This window comes from Ranitomeya variabilis, chromosome 2 (assembly GCF_051348905.1).
Source record: "Ranitomeya variabilis isolate aRanVar5 chromosome 2, aRanVar5.hap1, whole genome shotgun sequence".
Lineage (NCBI taxonomy): Eukaryota > Metazoa > Chordata > Amphibia > Anura > Dendrobatidae > Ranitomeya > Ranitomeya variabilis.
Genome location: NC_135233.1, coordinates 56,654,994 through 56,673,968, shown reverse-complemented (window position 1 = coordinate 56,673,968; position 18,975 = coordinate 56,654,994). Strand labels below are relative to the sequence as shown.

Genomic DNA, 18,975 nt, shown 5'->3' with positions numbered 1-18,975 from the left:
GGAGCTCTGACATCATGTCATACTGGAAATACGTGGAGACGCAGTGATATTTTATATGCGCCCATGTGACCCTGGGAGCTCTGACATCATGTCATACTGGAAATACGTGGAGACGCAGTGATATTTTATATGCGCCCATGTAACCAAACAATTCCAGTCATGGTGGGATTGTTCTGTTTGCTATTGTGTGTTGTGGTTCAATAAAGTATTGCCACACTGTTTTACCTTAACCCTGTGTTGTCTGTGTAGTGTATTGCCCACAGGGAGATAGAGCGGGCGTTCAGTGGTATGAGCAGCGGTCCATGCAGTCTTGCTAAAGACAGCCGGGCCAGCAGGCGAGAGCACCCACTGACCCCGTTTCTCCACAAGTGATGATAGCTTTTACTGTAGGGAATCATCCTTGAAGCAGCAGTTCACTCTTGCCAATATTCCTTAAAGCAGTGTTCCCCAAGTTCGGTCCTCAAGAGCCACCAACGGGTCATGTTTTCAGGATTTCCTTAGCAATGCCCAGGTGAGAACTCCATAATCAGACAGGCAACAATTCCATCACCTGAGCCATACTAAGGAAATCCTAAAAACACGACCTGTTGGTGGCTCTTGAGGACTGGAGTTGGGGAACACTGCCTTAAAGCAAAGACCAGAACAAGGAAGAAAAGATACCAAAGACAGAGAGGAGACCAAATTAATAATCAGCCTTTCTATTTTGATGGCTCAGGGCCCCATTCTAACTTTTTCTATGAAGATCTTAAGGCTCATTTTGACAAGACGATAATCGTCAATGAAAATTTTCTTAGAGCGCTCATTCGCTATTTAGCGCAGGGCCGCGCTTAGTAACCCGATGTTTACCCTGGTTACCAGCGTAAACGTAAAAAAAACAAACAGTACATACTTACATTCCGGTGTCTGTCCTCCGGCGTCTCAGCTTCTCTGCACTGTGAGCGCCTGCCGGCCGGAAAGCGAGCACAGCGGTGACGCGGTGACGTCACCGCTCTGCTTTCCGGCTGTGGTGCTTACATAGTGGAGAGAAGCAGAACGCCGGGGGACAGACACCGGAATGTGAGTATGTACTGTTTGGTTTTTTTTACTTTTACGCTGGTAACCACGGTAAACATCGGGTTACTAAGCGCGGCCCTGCGCTTAGTAACCCGTTGTTTACCCTGGTTACCCGGGGACTTCGGCATCGCTCCAGCGCCGTGATTGCAAAGTGTGACCGCAGTCTACGACGCTGAAGCGATAATCATACGACGCTGCGACATCACGGATCGTGCCGTCGTAGCGATCAAAATTGCACTGTGTGACAGTACCCTTAGTCTAAGGGGTTTTGCTGTCCCTCCACATGCCTAAGATTTTATAAGAAGCATTTAAAAGTTAGAAAACAAATTCCATACCGCTCTCATCTCCCCATCCTTTGTGCCCTTGTTACTCATGTTACATCAGTCATTCGTAACGCGGGTCCTTGTCCGACACCTGCACATTCTGTACTCTGCTTCCCACTGGCAAAGCTATTTAGAGATTTAATAAATACAGAGCTAAAAGGGAGAGTAGTCGGACAGATGGGTCGTCAGCGGTATCTCTCTGCATGCTGCCAGTTATTGACATGCCTTTCCCCATACACACACGCAGGGAGACACCTGTCACTAAAGTGGTCCGGTGGGTGAAAAACCACATGGGACCCAGCTGTCCGACTAGTTTTTCTATGAAACACCGCAGTGTTTCAGAGTCAAACATACCGGGCTAAAATCATACAGCCAGTGCCTGATACATGCTGCCGGTAGATTAGGCAGCATGAATCAGCAGTCAGGTTCCCTTTAAATCTGTTTTTTATATTAATTAGATATGCTAAATGTAAGTATTTTTTTACGTTTTCATATCATAATCCTTGTAAAAAATATCCTGAAATCATTCACTCCTGCTGCAAAGATTAGTATTCAACTGATTCTTCCTGTTCTGTAGAAATCGCTTTTCAGCTGTCAACTCCTTATCATCAAAATCTGGATTATAATGAAACGCCTAAATATTAATTGTATATATCTCAACATCACTGAACAGCAGAGATGGCTATAGATTAGTGATGAGCGAATATACTCGTTACTCGAGATTTCCCGAGCACGCTTGGGTGACCTCCGAGTATTTGTGCCTGCTCAGAGATTTAGTTTTCCTTGCCGTAGCTGCATGATTTACAGCTGCTAGCCAGCTTGATTAAATGTGGGGATTCCCTAGCAACCAGGCAACCCCCACATGTACTTAGGCTGGCTAGCAGCTGTAAATCATGCAGCTGCGTCAAGAAAAACTAAATCTCCGAGCACTCACAAATACTCGGAGACCACCAAAGCAACGAGTACACTCACTGATCACTATTATAGATCACCTCCTCCGCCTCCCTGCACAATGACCTCTGCACAGATCAAGAGCATGCCTAGAAAACTATCCTATAAAAGTTATTGAGTCTTGGAGATAGCTCTCCATCTTTGGCGCATCTGTCTATCTATGTTCCTTATTATCTATCATCTATCTATGTATTACACTCGTCAACACAATTTTTCTGGCAAAAGGTTTTAAAACATATTTTAAGTCAATTTTGGCTGCTGATTACGAATATGAACTCCGTTTTTGGCTATCACATCAGGATTTCGAGATTTTCAATTTTTGATGAAAATTACTCCTATCTAATGTTTTAGGATAAAACACATGATTTTCGATACTACATTGTATATTTTTAATCAAGGAATAGCAGAGATTACAAAGTCTATGCACAGCAAATCAAATATACTTACAGAATTAAACTACAAAATATAAAAACACATATATATGGCAAACAGATGAATGACAATGGCAGTTATTTGAACTTTCCTCTCTTGGCTGATCTGTGATGTAAAGCTTCTGGGTTGTCTCTCATCAAGCTCCAGCAATAGTCAGCCATCATATGTGAGTCCCACCGGCCTTGATACCGTTCTTCCATTGTTTTAATGTCCTGATGAAAACACTCCCCTTGTTCCTCGCTCACATCCCCAAGGTTCTCTGGAAAAAAAGTCCAAATGGCTGTGTAAATAGTGAATCTTGATACTCATGCTACATCCAAGATTTCGCAGACTCATTAGTAGCTCTTCCACAATCTCTTCGTAGTTGTTTGCTTTCTTATTCCCTAGAAAATTCTGCACCACATTACAAAATGCATTCCAAGCTCTTTCTTCTGTCTCATTCATTGATGTGATAAAATTTGGGTCTCTCATAAGTGTTCTTATTTGAGATCCATCAAATATTCCAGCCTTTTTCTTCTCTTCACTAAGACCAGGAAAAGTTGAACATATGTCGTTAAATCATTCTCCACTGTGATTGAGAGCTTTGATGAACTGCTTCATCAATCCAAGTTTTATGTGTAAGGGAGGAAAGACAATATTCTTCCTATCCACTAGAGGATCATGGATGACATTCTTATCGCCAGATGCCAAACTCTGTCGCTGAGGCCATTCAGTTTTCACCCAATGCTCTGCTGTAGCTCTACTGTCCCAGTAGCACAGAAAACAAGGGTGTTATCATAACAAATGGGAATTATGCATGTTCAAAGAAAGCAAATATTCCCACATTTATTGGGAGACTAAATGAAAACTAAATTTACCTTAGTGAACCGTATAAACCGGCACTTTTCATACACTTCTTATATTTATCATAGAATTCTTGAAAATGGGCTATATACCTGTAGCGCAAAAACGTGATGTGATAGAGAAATTATAAGATCAGATTTGAATTCAGCACCCTCAAATTATTCTAAAACTGTTCTTAAAGTCCATGCCAGAAATTTTTTTTTTTTTTGTAGACCAGTGTTATCTATCTATCTATCTATCTATCTATCTATCTATCTATCTATTTATTTATCATCTATCTATCTATCTATCTATCTATCTATCTATCTATCTATCTATCTATCTATCTATCTATTATCAGAACACATCGCCAACATGCGAGTTCAAATCCAATACCAATTTTTATTGACAAATGCATTGATATATATACACAAATACTTTTTAATTTTATTTATCTCTTCTCATTATATAATTTGTAATCATATATGGAATATATTCCCACAGAAAAATAATGATAGCAAATTGATTTTATTTCATATAATAAAAAAAATGTGTTTTAAGTGAATGTAAAAAAGTTTCGTACATCACTCTTTCCCCTTCACTTTTATTTTGCCGCCTTTATTTGAATTTTGTGTGTATTTAACTGCACGCAATTTCACTGGTCACTTTACATGTGGTCGTGCTGAAGAAGGAGTCCAGGCCGGGTCCAGGTTTTCGTGGGCCCCTTTAACACATACCACAATTTATGATGCAGAGAAATATAGGTATAGTACAATGCCAAAGACTTCACTTACTTCTTACATTACATGAGTGATATCTATTGTAAATTCTACGATACCAGACAGCAGAGGGCATTCAGGTGATCGAGGGTCCGCAGGTTTCAGGGTTTCAGTACCTGTAGTGTTAGAGGTAAGTGGGATATTGATAAATGTACCCTACTAGTAGAAACTGTCCTCCGCAGTGTACCGTTTACAAAAGTCAGCTTCCCCCTATATAGTCCTTCATACAGAATAGCAGGTCCCATATGTTGCTCCAAACATGTTAATGGGCCCCATATAATGGATCATACAGTATAATAGGCCCCAATGCCTCATATAATGCTCTATACAGAATGAGCCCCATATAATGCCCCATACAGAATGAGCCCCATATAATACTCCATACAGAATGGGCCCCATATAATAATCTATACAGAATGGGCCCAATAATACTCTATACAGAATGAGCCCCATATAATGCTCCATACAGAATGAGCCCCATATAATAATCTATACAGAATGGACCCCATATAATGCTCCATACAGAATGAGCCCCATATAATACTCCATACAGAATGGGCCCCATATAATGCCCCATACAGAATGAGCCCCATATAATACTCCATACAGAATGAGCCCCATATAATGCTCCATACAGAATGAGCCCCATATAATAATCTATACAGAATGGACCCCATATAATGCTCCATACAGAATGGGCCCCATATAATACTCCATACAGAATGGGCCCCATATAATGCCCCATACAGAATGAGCCCCATATAATACTCCATACAGAATGAGCCCCATATAATAATCTATACAGAATGGACCCCATATAATGCTCCATACAGAATGAGCCCCATATAATACTCCATACAGAATGGGCCCCATATAATACTCTATACAGAATGAGCCCCAAATAATGCTCCATACAGAATGGGCCCCATATAATACTCCATACAGAATGAGCCCCAAATAATGCTCCATACAGAATGGGCCCCATATAATACTCCATACAGAATGGGCCCCATATAATACTCTATACAGAATGGGCCCCATATAATACTCTATACAGAATGGGCCTCATATAATACTCTATACAGAATGGGCCTCATATAATGCTCTATACAGAATGGGCCCCATATAATACTCTATACAGAATGGGCCCCATATAATACTCTATACAGAATGGGCCTCATATAATGCTCCATGTAGAATGGGCCCCATATAATGCCCCATACTAAAAAAAAAATGAAATACTTTCCCCGCTGGCCATTCCAGCAGCACAGAACAAATCCACTTCTCCTGTAAATTATAGAAATCTATCCTATAGAAGGCAATGAATCGGCTATTTCTATATTCTGTGTGGCTGCTCCGGGAAAGCATATGTCTGAATACTGTTAATAGAAGTTCTGACAAAATGGACACTTCTGTAATGATGTATAGGAAAAAAAATCAGATGAGAAAATATAATATTTTAATATCTGGTTATAATTATATAAAAAATATGGGTGATACATCATCACCGCTAGTCTTTGGAGACTACAATATATGTAAAGACTGGTCTAATGCATCTTTGTTACATCCTTCAAAAAATGCTGAACTTACCAATACATGGTAAAATATCTGTTCAGTGTAGGACGTGCATAATCCCCAATGGTAAAAGATGGAGACAGCGCAGGTATAAAAACACTGCTGAACAATCACTCACATCATCCTCCATGGGGGGATGCTTAGTATTTTAAAGGGGATGTCTGGGATTAATCTGTAGACTCCCATAGGCTTGGAGACAAAGAATAAGAAACTCAGCTATACTCACCTGACCCAGGTCCAACGCTGCCTCTTCGTAGCCTTGGTCTTTGTTGACAGGTTGCAGTGGTGACTACAGCTCACTTGACCGCTGCCGCCAATCACTAGGCATAATGTCTCTGCTCATACGAAATTAATTAGCATCAAACATCAATCATCATTTTAAAGAATTTAGGAAAATGTCCACCAGGGAACACAGAAGGTTAATGGTAAAAAAATAATGTAAAAAATGTAACTAACGCATTCTCCCCAAAAAACATAAGTTATCCTTTATCCATATTTGTTTCTGGGGTCTCAACAACTGGGGTCACTGCGATTAGAATGAAGCTCTGGATCCTAGAGAGACCCCGGAGCATAATAAGGCACATTTTCTTCGCCAAATTCGAATTTCTACAGGAAACTTGTTCCTGTTTCACACTGGAAGAATCATCCGACAGGTTCCCTATAACTCCCACCATATTCCATTTGGAGATATTACAAGACACACGTACATACTGTATATACTTTTTAGTTTTGTTTTTACAGGATCAAGTTGTATTGAAGAACCTACCAACAATATAGACGTTGCCATAATGTAAAATATTAATTTCATGGAACTAACAGGCGTCCTTTTAGTACATCCATACCAATTCTTAGCAGCAGCTTTTACTGTTTTAATGATGCATAATTGCAATCCATAATTACATAAATACAAGATTAAACCTGGCACACAATTAAGTCATATAATGCGGCTATGGTTGAGCTGCCCAAATGCATAAAAACAAGGCTTGATTACCACATTGATAATTACTATGATAAAACAAATAGCGTTTTCACTTGTTGGCAGGAAACTAATAACATATTAAATTTGATTTTTTTTACACATTTATTTAACTCCTGAGTGACATGACAGCAGCGATGCTGCGGGAAAAGAATCATTACATCGAGTTCCTTGAAATCAATGGACATTAATTAATTTTCATAGTTCTGTGGCTACAAAAGAGAGAAATATAAAAGTCAGGGCAGCCAACAGGAAATTCTGGGCTCTAAACACCTAAAGGTATTTGTCCCCCAAATTAGACAAATCCAGCACACACACCGCTCACATATTAAATACATACAGCCCACACACCGCTCACATATTAGACACACACAGGGCAAAGTGCTGGTGGGGAGATTCTGTTCACTGAGACTATGAGATTCAGTGATTTGAAATCCGGAAGTTTGCTCCAGCACACTATGTGTTGAGAGGTTTAATCGGCCATTTTAAGGGCTGGGTTTTTGTGAACAACCATAGAGTGGGTGGGAGGTTGTCCACCTTATCTCCACCGCAGGGTGTGGTCTTGGGTTTGAATAGTCGACCTCCTGAGGCATTCAGTGTTCAGTGTGTCTGGAGAGGCTAACTCCAAAGAAGTGTTCGTGTTTATGATAACCTGAATCTTATGTTTTGCTAACCCTGAACGGGTGGATCCGCGCTACCACAAGGGCTGTGCTTTGTATCTCCACTTTGTTTTCCTGTTTTGCCCAAAGGGCCGTGTTTACTTTTACTTCACCATGGTTTATGCTGCATATATAATAAATCAGTGAAGGACTTAAAGAGACAGTGTTCCTGTGTCTACCTCCATGTACATCTGAGTGAGCCAATTTACCACAAAACATACAGCACACACCACTCACATATTAGACAGATACAGCACATCACTCACATATTAGATACATACAGAGCACACACTTCTTACATATTAGATATATACAGCACACACCACTCACATATTAGACAGATACAGCACATCACTCACATATTGGATACATACAGAGCACACACTTCTTGCATATTAGATATATACAGCACACACCACTCAGATATTAGACACATGCAGCACACACACCACCCACAAGTTAGATACATACAGCACTCACAATTCTTACATATTAGATATATACTGCACATATCACTCTGATATTAGACACATACAGCCCACACACCACTCACATAATAGACTCATACAACACACATCACTCACATATTAGACACATACAGAGCACACAACTCACAAATTAGATATATACAGCACACACTTCTTACATATTAGATAAATACAGGACACACCGCTCACATATTAGACACATACAGCACACACCGTACACATATTAGACACATACAGTGCAGACTACTCACATATTAGACACATACAGTGCAGACTACTCACATATTAGACACATACAGCACACACTGCTCACATATTAGACACATACAGCACACACCTATCACGTATTAGACACATACAGTGCAGACTGCTCACATATCAGACACATACAGGACACACTGCTCACATATCAGAAACATACAGCACACATCGCTCACATATCAGACACATACAGCACACACCATACACATATTAGACACATACAGTGCAGACTACTCACGTATTAGACACATACAGTGCAGACTGCTCACATATCAGACACATACAGGACACACCGCTCACATATTAGACACATACAGTGCAGACTACTCACATATTAGACACATACAGCACACACCGTACACATATTAGACACATACAGTGCAGACTACTCACATATTAGACACATACAGCACACACCGTACACATATTAGACACATACAGTGCAGACTACTCACGTATTAGACACATACAGTGCAGACTACTCACATATTAGACACATACAGCACACACCGCTCACATATCAGACATATCAGACATGTAAAGCACACACTGCTCCCATATTATGCACATAGCACACATTGCTCACATATCAGACACATACAGCACACACTTGCAGATTTTGCTGCTGCAGAAATGTGGTGTGGATGTAACCTTAAGGGAAGACTGATATTTCTTCATGTTTATATCCACACCATGTAGGACTGAAACAAAAAGCATAAAAACTGCTTAGGTGAAGTCAGCTTTATCTCATGCTCTGTTGGAGTATCTCATGCTGCTGTTTTGTAAAGAGCCGTATTTGGCTACTGCAGTGGTGTACAAGACCCCAATTGTAATCATTTGTGCCTCCAATCCTTTACTCCATGTTCCATGTCTACAGAGGTATATAGCCCCACAAACATTGCTTCTGGAGTAAAGTATCTCCAAACAGGGCCAGCTCCAGATTTATGTGGGCTTTTGGGTGACAGAACTCCCATGTTCACTTTCAGTTTTCCTCCTCACCTTCCAAGAGCCATACCTTTTATATTTTAAAGTTGATAGCGTTATATGAGGGCTTGTTTTGTAGTATGAGCTGTAGGTTATATCATCAGCATTGTAGGGTCCATGCTACTTTTTGCTATTCAGGGTTTTTTAGAGGTGAAGTGATCACAAATCAGCAACTCTGATGTATGTTTTCTTAATTTTGGCTTTCACCATATAAAATAGTGGCATGTAAAAGTTTAGGCACCCCTAATTAAAGTTAGTCATTGTGAACATTAAAGCAAGTTCAAGATGAAATGATCTGGAAAAGGGCTAAAGTTAAAGATGACACATTTCCTTTGTATTTTAGGCAACAAAAATATATATGCTGTTTTTACATTTAAGAAATTGCAAAAAGGAATATAGGCATTTGCAAAAGTTTGGGTACCCTGCATGGTTAGTACTTAGTAGTGCCCCATTTGTAAGTATAACATTTTGTAAACACTTTTTGTGGACAGACCAGAGTCTTTCTTGCTTTAGGGATTTTCATCCATCCTTCCTTGGAAAATTCTTCCAGCTCTCTTACATTCCAGGATTGGCTTGCATGTTCTGCTATTTTGAGGTCTAGCCACAGATTTTCAATGATGTTCAGATCAGGGGACTGTGAGGGCTATTGTAAAACCTTCAGCTTGTGTCTTTTGAGGTTGTCAATTGTGGATTTTGACGTGTGTTTAGGATCATTATCCATTTGTAGAAGCCATCCTCTTTTCAACTTCAGCTTTTTTACAGATATTGTTATGTTTGCATCAATAATTTATTGAAATTTCATTGAATCCATACTTCCCTCTACCTGTGAAATGTTCCCCATGCCATTAGCTGCAACACAACCACAATGCATGATTGTTCTACCCCAATGCTTAATGGTTCAATTTTAACCTCATCAGTCCACAGGACTTGTTTGCGGTATGCATAAGATTTATTTAGATGTTCATTTGCATACTTGTGACGTTAATTTTATGGTGAGGACACAGGAGAGACTTTCTTCTGCTAAATCTTTCTAAAGGTCTTTTGTAGACAAGAAGAGTTCTGATTTGCCTCTTTAACAATCCTACGAGCAGCTCTCACTGATATTTTGCTAGGTCTTCCAGACGTTATCTTGACCTCCACTGTTCCTGTTAACTGCCATTTCTTAATTACATTTTGAACTGAGGAAAGGGCAACTTGAAAACTCTTTGCTATCTTCTTATAGCCTTCTCCTACTTTGTGGGCCTCCACCTTTTCCTTTTTCAAAGTGCTACGCAGCTACTTAGTAGAACCCATGGCAGCTGTTTTCTGGCACAAGGTAAGAGAAGGCTGGCTTTTTATAAAGTTGGGAAATTTGCATCACCTGGCCTTTCAAATGGTGATAGTGAGCAAGCTATAACTCTAACAGGCTAATTAAGGTCTTAAACTTAAACCTTTTTAAAATGTAAAAAATGACAATATATGTATATTTTATTTTTGCCTAAAGTACAAGGGAAATATGTCATCTTTAACTTTAGGCCTTTTAGAGATCATTTCATCTTCAACTTGCTTAACTGTTCACAATAACAGTAATTTTGACTAGGGGTGCCAAAACGTTTATGTGCCACTGTATAGTATATTATTGGTTCACACAGTTACAAATCCAACAAAACTAAATACGAAAATTATTTTTTGTTGAAGCTTTTATCTATATTTTAGGAAATGGGGAGGGATTTGAACATATATTTTTTTGAAATTGTGGCCTACATTGCCTAATCATGCTACCATGGCCTGCAGTGTCTCCAGAATTGTCTCCCGTCGAGCACATATGTGAGTTCTTTGGTCAGTAATTGCAAAGGAAACTGCCAGCAGTGGAACTTGATGATTTGCCCAAGGGCATTCAGACAACCATTAATAACCTCTTTGATAGCAGCCAAGGCAGTAAGTGTGGGGATTTCTGCACATGTTGCTCATACTCAACAATAAATAAAGAGAAGATTTGAACATTTTCTTTACATTTTTTCCTTATTTGCATATAATTAACATGTCTATCCATCCTGTAATTTCCATAATTCCATGACTTTACCTTCTTGGTGTTGCAATTTCAATTTTGAGGAGTGTATATTATTTTTGCTATGATCCACTTTCATTTAATCAGGAGGGCACAAAGGAGCAGCACAATACCATATAGCGGTCGTCCATACTGTTAAAGTTTTTTGTGCCAATATTATGCATAAACTGTAGTTATATTGTCTTTGAGTTTAACTCTTTCATATCTACAACATGTTACAGGACCTCTGTGGTGAAATATGTGTGTGTATACAGTGGGGCAAAAAAGTATTTAGTCAGTCAGCAATAGTGCAAGTTCCACCACTTAAAAAGATGAGAGGCGTCTGTAATTTACATCATAGGTAGACCTCAACTATGGGAGACAAACTGAGAAAAAAAAACCCAGAAAATCACATTGACTGTTTTTTTATCATTTTATTTGCATATTATGGTGGAAAATAAGTATTTGGTCAGAAACAAACAATCAAGATTTCTGTCTCTCACAGACCTGTAACTTCTTCTTTAAGAGTCTCCTCTTTCCTCCACTCATTACCTGTAGTAATGGCACCTGTTTAAACTTGTTATCAGTATAAAAAGACACCTGTGCACACCCTCAAACAGTCTGACTCCAAACTCCACTATGGTGAAGACCAAAGAGCTGTCAAAGGACACCAGAAACAAAATTGTAGCCCTGCACCAGGCTGGGAAGACTGAATCTGCAATAGCCAACCAGCTTGGAGTGAAGAAATCAACAGTGCGAGCAATAATTAGAAAATGGAAGACATTCAAGACCACTGATAATCTCCCTCGATCTGGGGCTCCACGCAAAATCCCACCCCGTGGGGTCAGAATGATCACAAGAACGGTGAGCAAAAATCCCAGAACCACGCGGGGGGACCTAGTGAATGAACTGCAGAGAGCTGGGACCAATGTAACAAGGCCTACCATAAGTAACACACTACGCCACCATGGACTCAGATCCTGCAGTGCCAGACGTGTCCCACTGCTTAAGCCAGTACATGTCCGGGCCCATCTGAAGTTTGCTAGAGAGCATTTGGATGATCCAGAGGAGTTTTGGGAGAATGTCCTATGGTCTGATGAAACCAAACTGGAACTGTTTGGTAGAAACACAACTTGTCGTGTTTGGAGGAAAAAGAATACTGAGTTGCATCCATCAAACACCATACCTACTGTAAAGCATGGTGGTGGAAACATCATGCTTTGGGGCTGTTTCTCTGCAAAGGGGCCAGGACGACTGATCCGGGTACATGAAAGAATGAATGGGGCCATGTATCGTGAGATTTTGAGTGCAAACCTCCTTCCATCAGCAAGGGCATTGAAGATGAAACGTGGCTGGGTCTTTCAACATGACAATGATCCAAAGCACACCGCCAGGGCAACGAAGGAGTGGCTTCGTAAGAAGCATTTCAAGGTCCTGGAGTGGCCTAGCCAGTCTCCAGATCTCAACCCTATAGAAAACCTTTGGAGGGAGTTGAAAGTCCGTGTTGCCAAGCGAAAAGCCAAAAACATCACTGCTCTAGAGGAGATCTGCATGGAGGAATGGGCCAACATACCAACAACAGTGTGTGGCAACCTTGTGAAGACTTACAGAAAACGTTTGACCTCTGTCATTGCCAACAAAGGATATATTACAAAGTATTGAGATGAAATTTTGTTTCTGACCAAATACTTATTTTCCACCATAATATGCAAATAAAATGATAAAAAAACAGACAATGTGATTTTCTGGATTTTTTTTCTCAGTTTGTCTCCCATAGTTGAGGTCTACCTATGATGTAAATTACAGACGCCTCTCATCTTTTTAAGTGGTGGAACTTGCACTATTGCTGACTGACTAAATACTTTTTTGCCCCACTGTATATATATATATATATATATATATATATATATATATACTAGATTGTGGCCCGATTCTAACGCATCGGGTATTCTAGAATATGCATGTCCCCGTAGTATATGGACAATGATGATTCTGACTGTGCCCGTCGCTGATTGGTCGAGGCAACCTTTTTGACATCATCGTCGCCATGGCAACCATTATGACATCTACGTCGATACTGTGCCCGTCGCTGATTGGTCGAGGCCCAGGCGGCCTCGACCAATCAGCGAATGAATAAACGGGACAGACAGACAGAAAAACCCTTAGACAATTATATATATAGATATGTGTGTGTGTGTGTGTGTGTGTGTGCAGTGACCTATGTATAGGTATTGTGTGACTAGTAACATCTGTCCTGAAGGCTGCATGTCTCACCCAGGTGTTAATATGTATTTTCCTGAGACAAGCAGACTTCTGTCTCCAAATCTCACCAGGGGGTCTAGCTAGGACCAAGAAGAAAGGGTAACACTTGACACCTAATAGCTCTTGGAAGAGAGATGTCAATTATGGCCTGATAGTATCTCTGTAAGAACACAAAGGATTTCAAGAGAAAATAATATATTCATTGGTAGCGCGGCCGTGGTCCAATCAAAAACAGGCAATTATGATATTAACCTGAGGGGCTGGTCTAGAAATCTCACCTCCAGACCAAGGCTATAAATTAGACCTGTATACCTAGAATCGTGTTCACATGTGAGGGCAGCCTGAGAAGCTGATGTGTTCCACCAACGTCATATTCACCCCCCTCAGGGAGCAGAAAGCAGACTACCAAGTCAGATGATTTCTGTAAGTTTTCTCCTGTTTATGTTATACTGTTTTGCATAAGTTGTATGTCTTTTTATTATCATATTTTTATACCTTTTTCTTACTGTAAGCACTGAACCTTTTTGCATTAAAGTATGAACTTTAACAAGTTGAACCTTGAATGTTCTAACAAATCCATAGCCTAAGGTGTGTGAGCCTTATGAGTGGTAGACAATACTATAAATATTTCCAGGACTCATCTCCCGTGTGTTCGATGAGTGGTGGCAGCGTGTATGAGCGGGTGTGTGGTCTGGGTCGGTGTGTGATTTATGCTCCCATTATAGCATAGGACAGAGGTTGAATGCTGGACTGAGAGAGAGGAGATAGATTAACCCTTGCAGGCACAACCCCAAGTCACGTGCTGAGAGCAGATACGTGACGAATTAGTGACACCACGGAGTGGGGATCCGTGACAACCACATAAAAGTTTGCCCCATTCTGAATTTTTCTATCTCCTTTAATAAATAAATAATATATATTTGAGATGAGATTTCTCGTTAAAATTAATTACGGTGAGTGGGATGTTCATGATTTTAACAAAAAATGGTTCAACAGAAGGAAAGTTGATAAAATAACAAAAAACAACTGTTCAATCCTTCAAAGTTCCAGAAGCGATGGGCTCCGCAACTTCTGTATTTCTTCGCAGTGATGACGTGCCCATGCCATACATTCACGGGACCACAGCAGTCATCACTAGGCTCAATACAACACTAGACCAAAGTGGCCAGAGACTGTCTGAGGCAGTCATGTGGATGAACATGACGTCTGTATCTTCCCTGTTCCCTGTATCTTCATGTTCACTAACCCAATCGTTTTTTTTCTTCTGTTTTCTGTTGTATGTAATTTTCTTATACACCTCACCCTCTCCTTGATTCCTGCTGTTGTATGGATATTCTATTCAATTTTATTTTTTTACTTTAGCATTGTTCTTTGTAAGAAATATTGTAATGTTCTGTGTTTATAAGTCAATGATTTTTACGTTATATATTATACTATTATTACATGTTATATATTATACTATTACATGTTATATATTATATTATTATTGCATGTTATATTATATTTTTACAAGTTATGTTAAATGTTATATAGTATATTATTACATCTTCTATATTCTTATTACATGTAATATATTATATTATTACATGTTATATATTATTACATTAAATGTTATATATTATATTACATGTTATACATATTATTACATTACATGTTATATTATTGTTATATATTACTACATGTTATATTACATGTTATATATATATTATTGCATTATTACATGTTATATGTATTATTGTATATTATATTACATGTTAAATATTACGTTATGCCGCTCATTAGTTTATACCATGAAATCAATGAATACCAAAGCTTAAAATTTTTAAATTGGTACCTTGTAAGATAAAAATGCAGCATATTGTGTGTTCGCTTATATAATGCTTCTGTACCCCCACAGGCTTGACTCCCCGCTTGCATACTTAGGAAACTTGACAAACCAAGGTAACATTTTGCCAAGGAAGCAAACAAATGAAACAAAGTAAGCAGCAGTGATTTCCTTTTTATTTAATCTAGAAAAACTGTGCATTATTATCGTGCACATACATTTTTTGAGACATGTCAAAAGTTTTGATCAGTGGTTCTCTGGGTGCTGAGACTCCCACCAATCCTTAAAATGGGAGTGAAAAAAGTACCGTATTTTGTTGCTTTCCTCCGACAATGAAGATGAACTCAGCAGGAAATCTATGGAGCCCCTCTTTAGTGTTGAAAGAGGAGAGTCCTGAACAGTTTTGATCCTTCGGTTCAGCGATCACTGAGGGTTACAAGATGGGCAGTTTTCTATTATTTCCTCACTTTTTTTTTTTTCAAAATCTCCACTTGTAGTCATTGAATCTGAACTATCAGGGTATGTTTCCACGTTCAGTTTTGCTTCAGGCTTTGGTCAGGATTTTATGCAGGTAAAATCCTGACCAAAGCTGCACCTGAGGTCACTGGCAGGTCACCTGCGGTGTTCCTGCGTGTTTTGCTCATTGTAGCAACATGCTGCGTTTAGAAAAAACGCACCACGCATGCGTTTTCGCGGCAAAAACGCATGCGTTTTTTCACGCATAGTGGAGTCTGGATTTCATGAAATCCCCTCCACTATGCTGTAACATCTGGACGCTGCGTTTTTGACGCTGCGGAAAAACGCAGCGTCAAAAACGCAGCGTTTCCTGAACGTGGAAACATACCCTAATGGTTACAACCACAGTATAACTCAGACAAGTGCAATCCAGTAGAAGAGGTACTTGCACTTGGACTGGTGTTATTCAGCGAGGCAGTGCAGATCTCCAGATTTTTTTCTAAGTTGTATTCACTCCAAAATCAGACGGGTGCAAGAAAAAAAAAAAATCAGATGCCATGCGGACCATCAGAGTGGCAGTCGATTTTTATGAATGCATTGCAATTCTGTAACATAGGAAACTTTAAATTATAATTAATAGCGCATGAGTAAAAAGATTAATTGTATACGGACAGCACATGGAAGACAATCGAGAACAAAATCATCTCACTTTTCTAGATGAAAAACAGACCGATTTTTTTATATATTCGTGTGACCCCATCCTTACAATGGAATTTATCACCAGGTTTTTCCATGTAATCTGAGAGGAGCAAAATGTAGGGGCAGAGGCCCTGATTCCAGCAATGTGTGAAAACGGAGCTGCTTGTTGCAGTTTTGATAAAATCCCTGTTTTTTCTGCTTCAGATCAAGCACTTCCCTGAATGCAGAGCTCTGTATACCCACACCCACACGACTGATTGGCTGCTTTCTGTCTACACTGAACACTGGCAGAAATTTTGAGCGTGGTAACACAGAGCAGGAAGACTACATGACACAAGACAACTAGTCCTCTAGTGATAATCTCCTGCTAATAAAACACTGATTGTATTGAAATGACAACAAGCAGACCAGTAAGTGACATCCCTGGAATCAGGGTATCAGGCCCTACATCACGCTTTCAGATTAACATGATAAAAACCTGCTGACAGATTCCTTTAAAAATCACTGAGGTGCATGGCTCGTTATAGATTATTAAAATGTGCTAGAAAAATGTTTAGAATTGAGAGTCCTCAGTGGTTGATACCATCTTTTTAGTTAGCCATTAAAAGGTAACAAATTGCATTTTTGTCTCCCAAATCATAACATTATAGACATGAAATTACTTGTGTTAAAAGGTAACTTCAAAACTCAGAGAGACAGAAGAGTCTGGGAATATAAACTGACTAGATGGCAGCCCGATTCTAAAGAATCGGGAGTCTAGAATCCATATATACTTTATTTATTCAAATGTAAGAATAATACAATTAATAAATAATAGTAAGAAAGAACAAAAAATGGCTGCACTCACCAGCTCTTGACAATTCTTGTTATTTAAGGTACAGTTACACAGGATCCATGAACATGCTTATGAGGGGAGTGATGAAAGACATCAGACAACAACTTTGCGTGTTGTGGCAAATGCCACAACAACGGTTCTTTGCTTAAGAACAATAATGTAAATAATAAATAATATGTATCAATAACTATGTATATTGGTATGTTCTATGACATTTTAAAATATTTCATTATTATGTGGAAAAGCTCTTAGTACCCATACTGGCGCATACTTGTGTGCCCATCAGGTATTTTCACAGTAAAATTTTCACAGGTGGGGCCCCTCGTCCTCCGATTTGGTGGGCGGGGACCCTCAGCCTCCGATTTGGTGGGCGGGGACCCTCGGCCTCCAATTTGGTGGGCGGGGACCCTCGGCCTCCGATTTGGTGGGCGGGGACCCTCTGCCTCCGATTTGGTGGGCGGGGCCCCTCGGCCTCCGATTTGGTGGGCGGGGCCCCTCGGCCTCCGATTTGGTGGGCGGGGACCCTCTGCCTCCGATGTGGTGGGCGGGGCCCCTCGGCCTCCGATTTGGTGGGCGGGGCCCCTCGGCCTCCGATTTGGTGGGCGGGGCCCCTCGGCCTCCGATGTGGTGGGCGGGGCCCCTCGGCCTCCGATTTGGTTGGCGGGGCCCCTCGGCCTCCGATTTGGTGTGTGCTCTGCCTGGGGCCACTGTGCTCTGCCTGGGGCCCCATATGCTGCCTGGGGCCCCTGTGCTCTGCCTGGGGCCCCATATGCTGCCTGGGGCCCCTGTGCTCTGCCTGGGGCCCCTGTGCTCTGCCTGGGGCCCCATGTTCTGCCTGGGGCCCCTGTGCTCTGCCTGGGGCCACTGTGCTCTGCCTGGGGCCCCATGTTCTGCCTGGGGCCACTGTGCTCTGCCTGGGGCCCCATAAGCTGCCTGGGGCCCCTGTGCTCTGCCTGGGGCCACTGTGCTCTGCCTGGGGCCCCATATGCTGCCTGGGGCCACTGTGCTCTGCCTGGGGCCCCATATGCTGCCTGGGGCCCCTGTGCTCTGCCTGGGGCCCCATATGCTGCCTGGGGCCCCTGTGCTCTTCCTGGGTCCCCTGTGCTCTGCCTGGGGCCCCATTTGCTGCCTGGGGCCCCTGTGCTCTGCCTGGGGCCCCATATGCTGCCTGGGGCCCCTGTGCTCTGCCTGGGGCCCCATATGCTGCCTGGGGCCCCTGTGCTCTGCCTGGGGCCACTGTGCTCTGCCTGGGGCCCCATATGCTGCCTGGGGCCCCTGTGCTCTGCCTGGGGCCCCATATGCTGCCTGGGGCCCCTGTGCTCTTCCTGGGTCCCCTGTGCTCTGCCTGGGGCCCCATATGCTGCCTGGGGCCCCTGTGCTCTGCCTGGGGCCCCATATGCTGCCTGGGGCCCCTGTGCTCTGCCTGGGGCCCCATATGCTGCCTGGGGCCCCTGTGCTCTGCCTGGGGCCACTGTGCTGTGCCTGGGGCCCCATATGCTGCCTGGGGCCCCTGTGCTCTGCCTGGGTGTAGGACACTGGTGACGTCACTTATCTCCGGACATTACCTCC

At 41.4% G+C, this 18,975-nt stretch overlaps 1 protein-coding gene across 2 annotated transcripts in view; it reads left to right on the top strand.

Annotated features, from left to right (window-relative positions):
- LHCGR (luteinizing hormone/choriogonadotropin receptor) overlaps window positions 1-18,975 on the top strand; it is a 272,805-nt gene that overhangs the window by 235,721 nt on the left and 18,109 nt on the right. For both annotated transcript variants that reach the window (XM_077282451.1, XM_077282452.1), the window contains one exon: window positions 15,489-15,569. In XM_077282451.1, coding sequence (XP_077138566.1) covers window positions 15,489-15,569 — 81 coding nt within the window. The remainder of the gene's footprint in view (window positions 1-15,488; window positions 15,570-18,975) is intronic.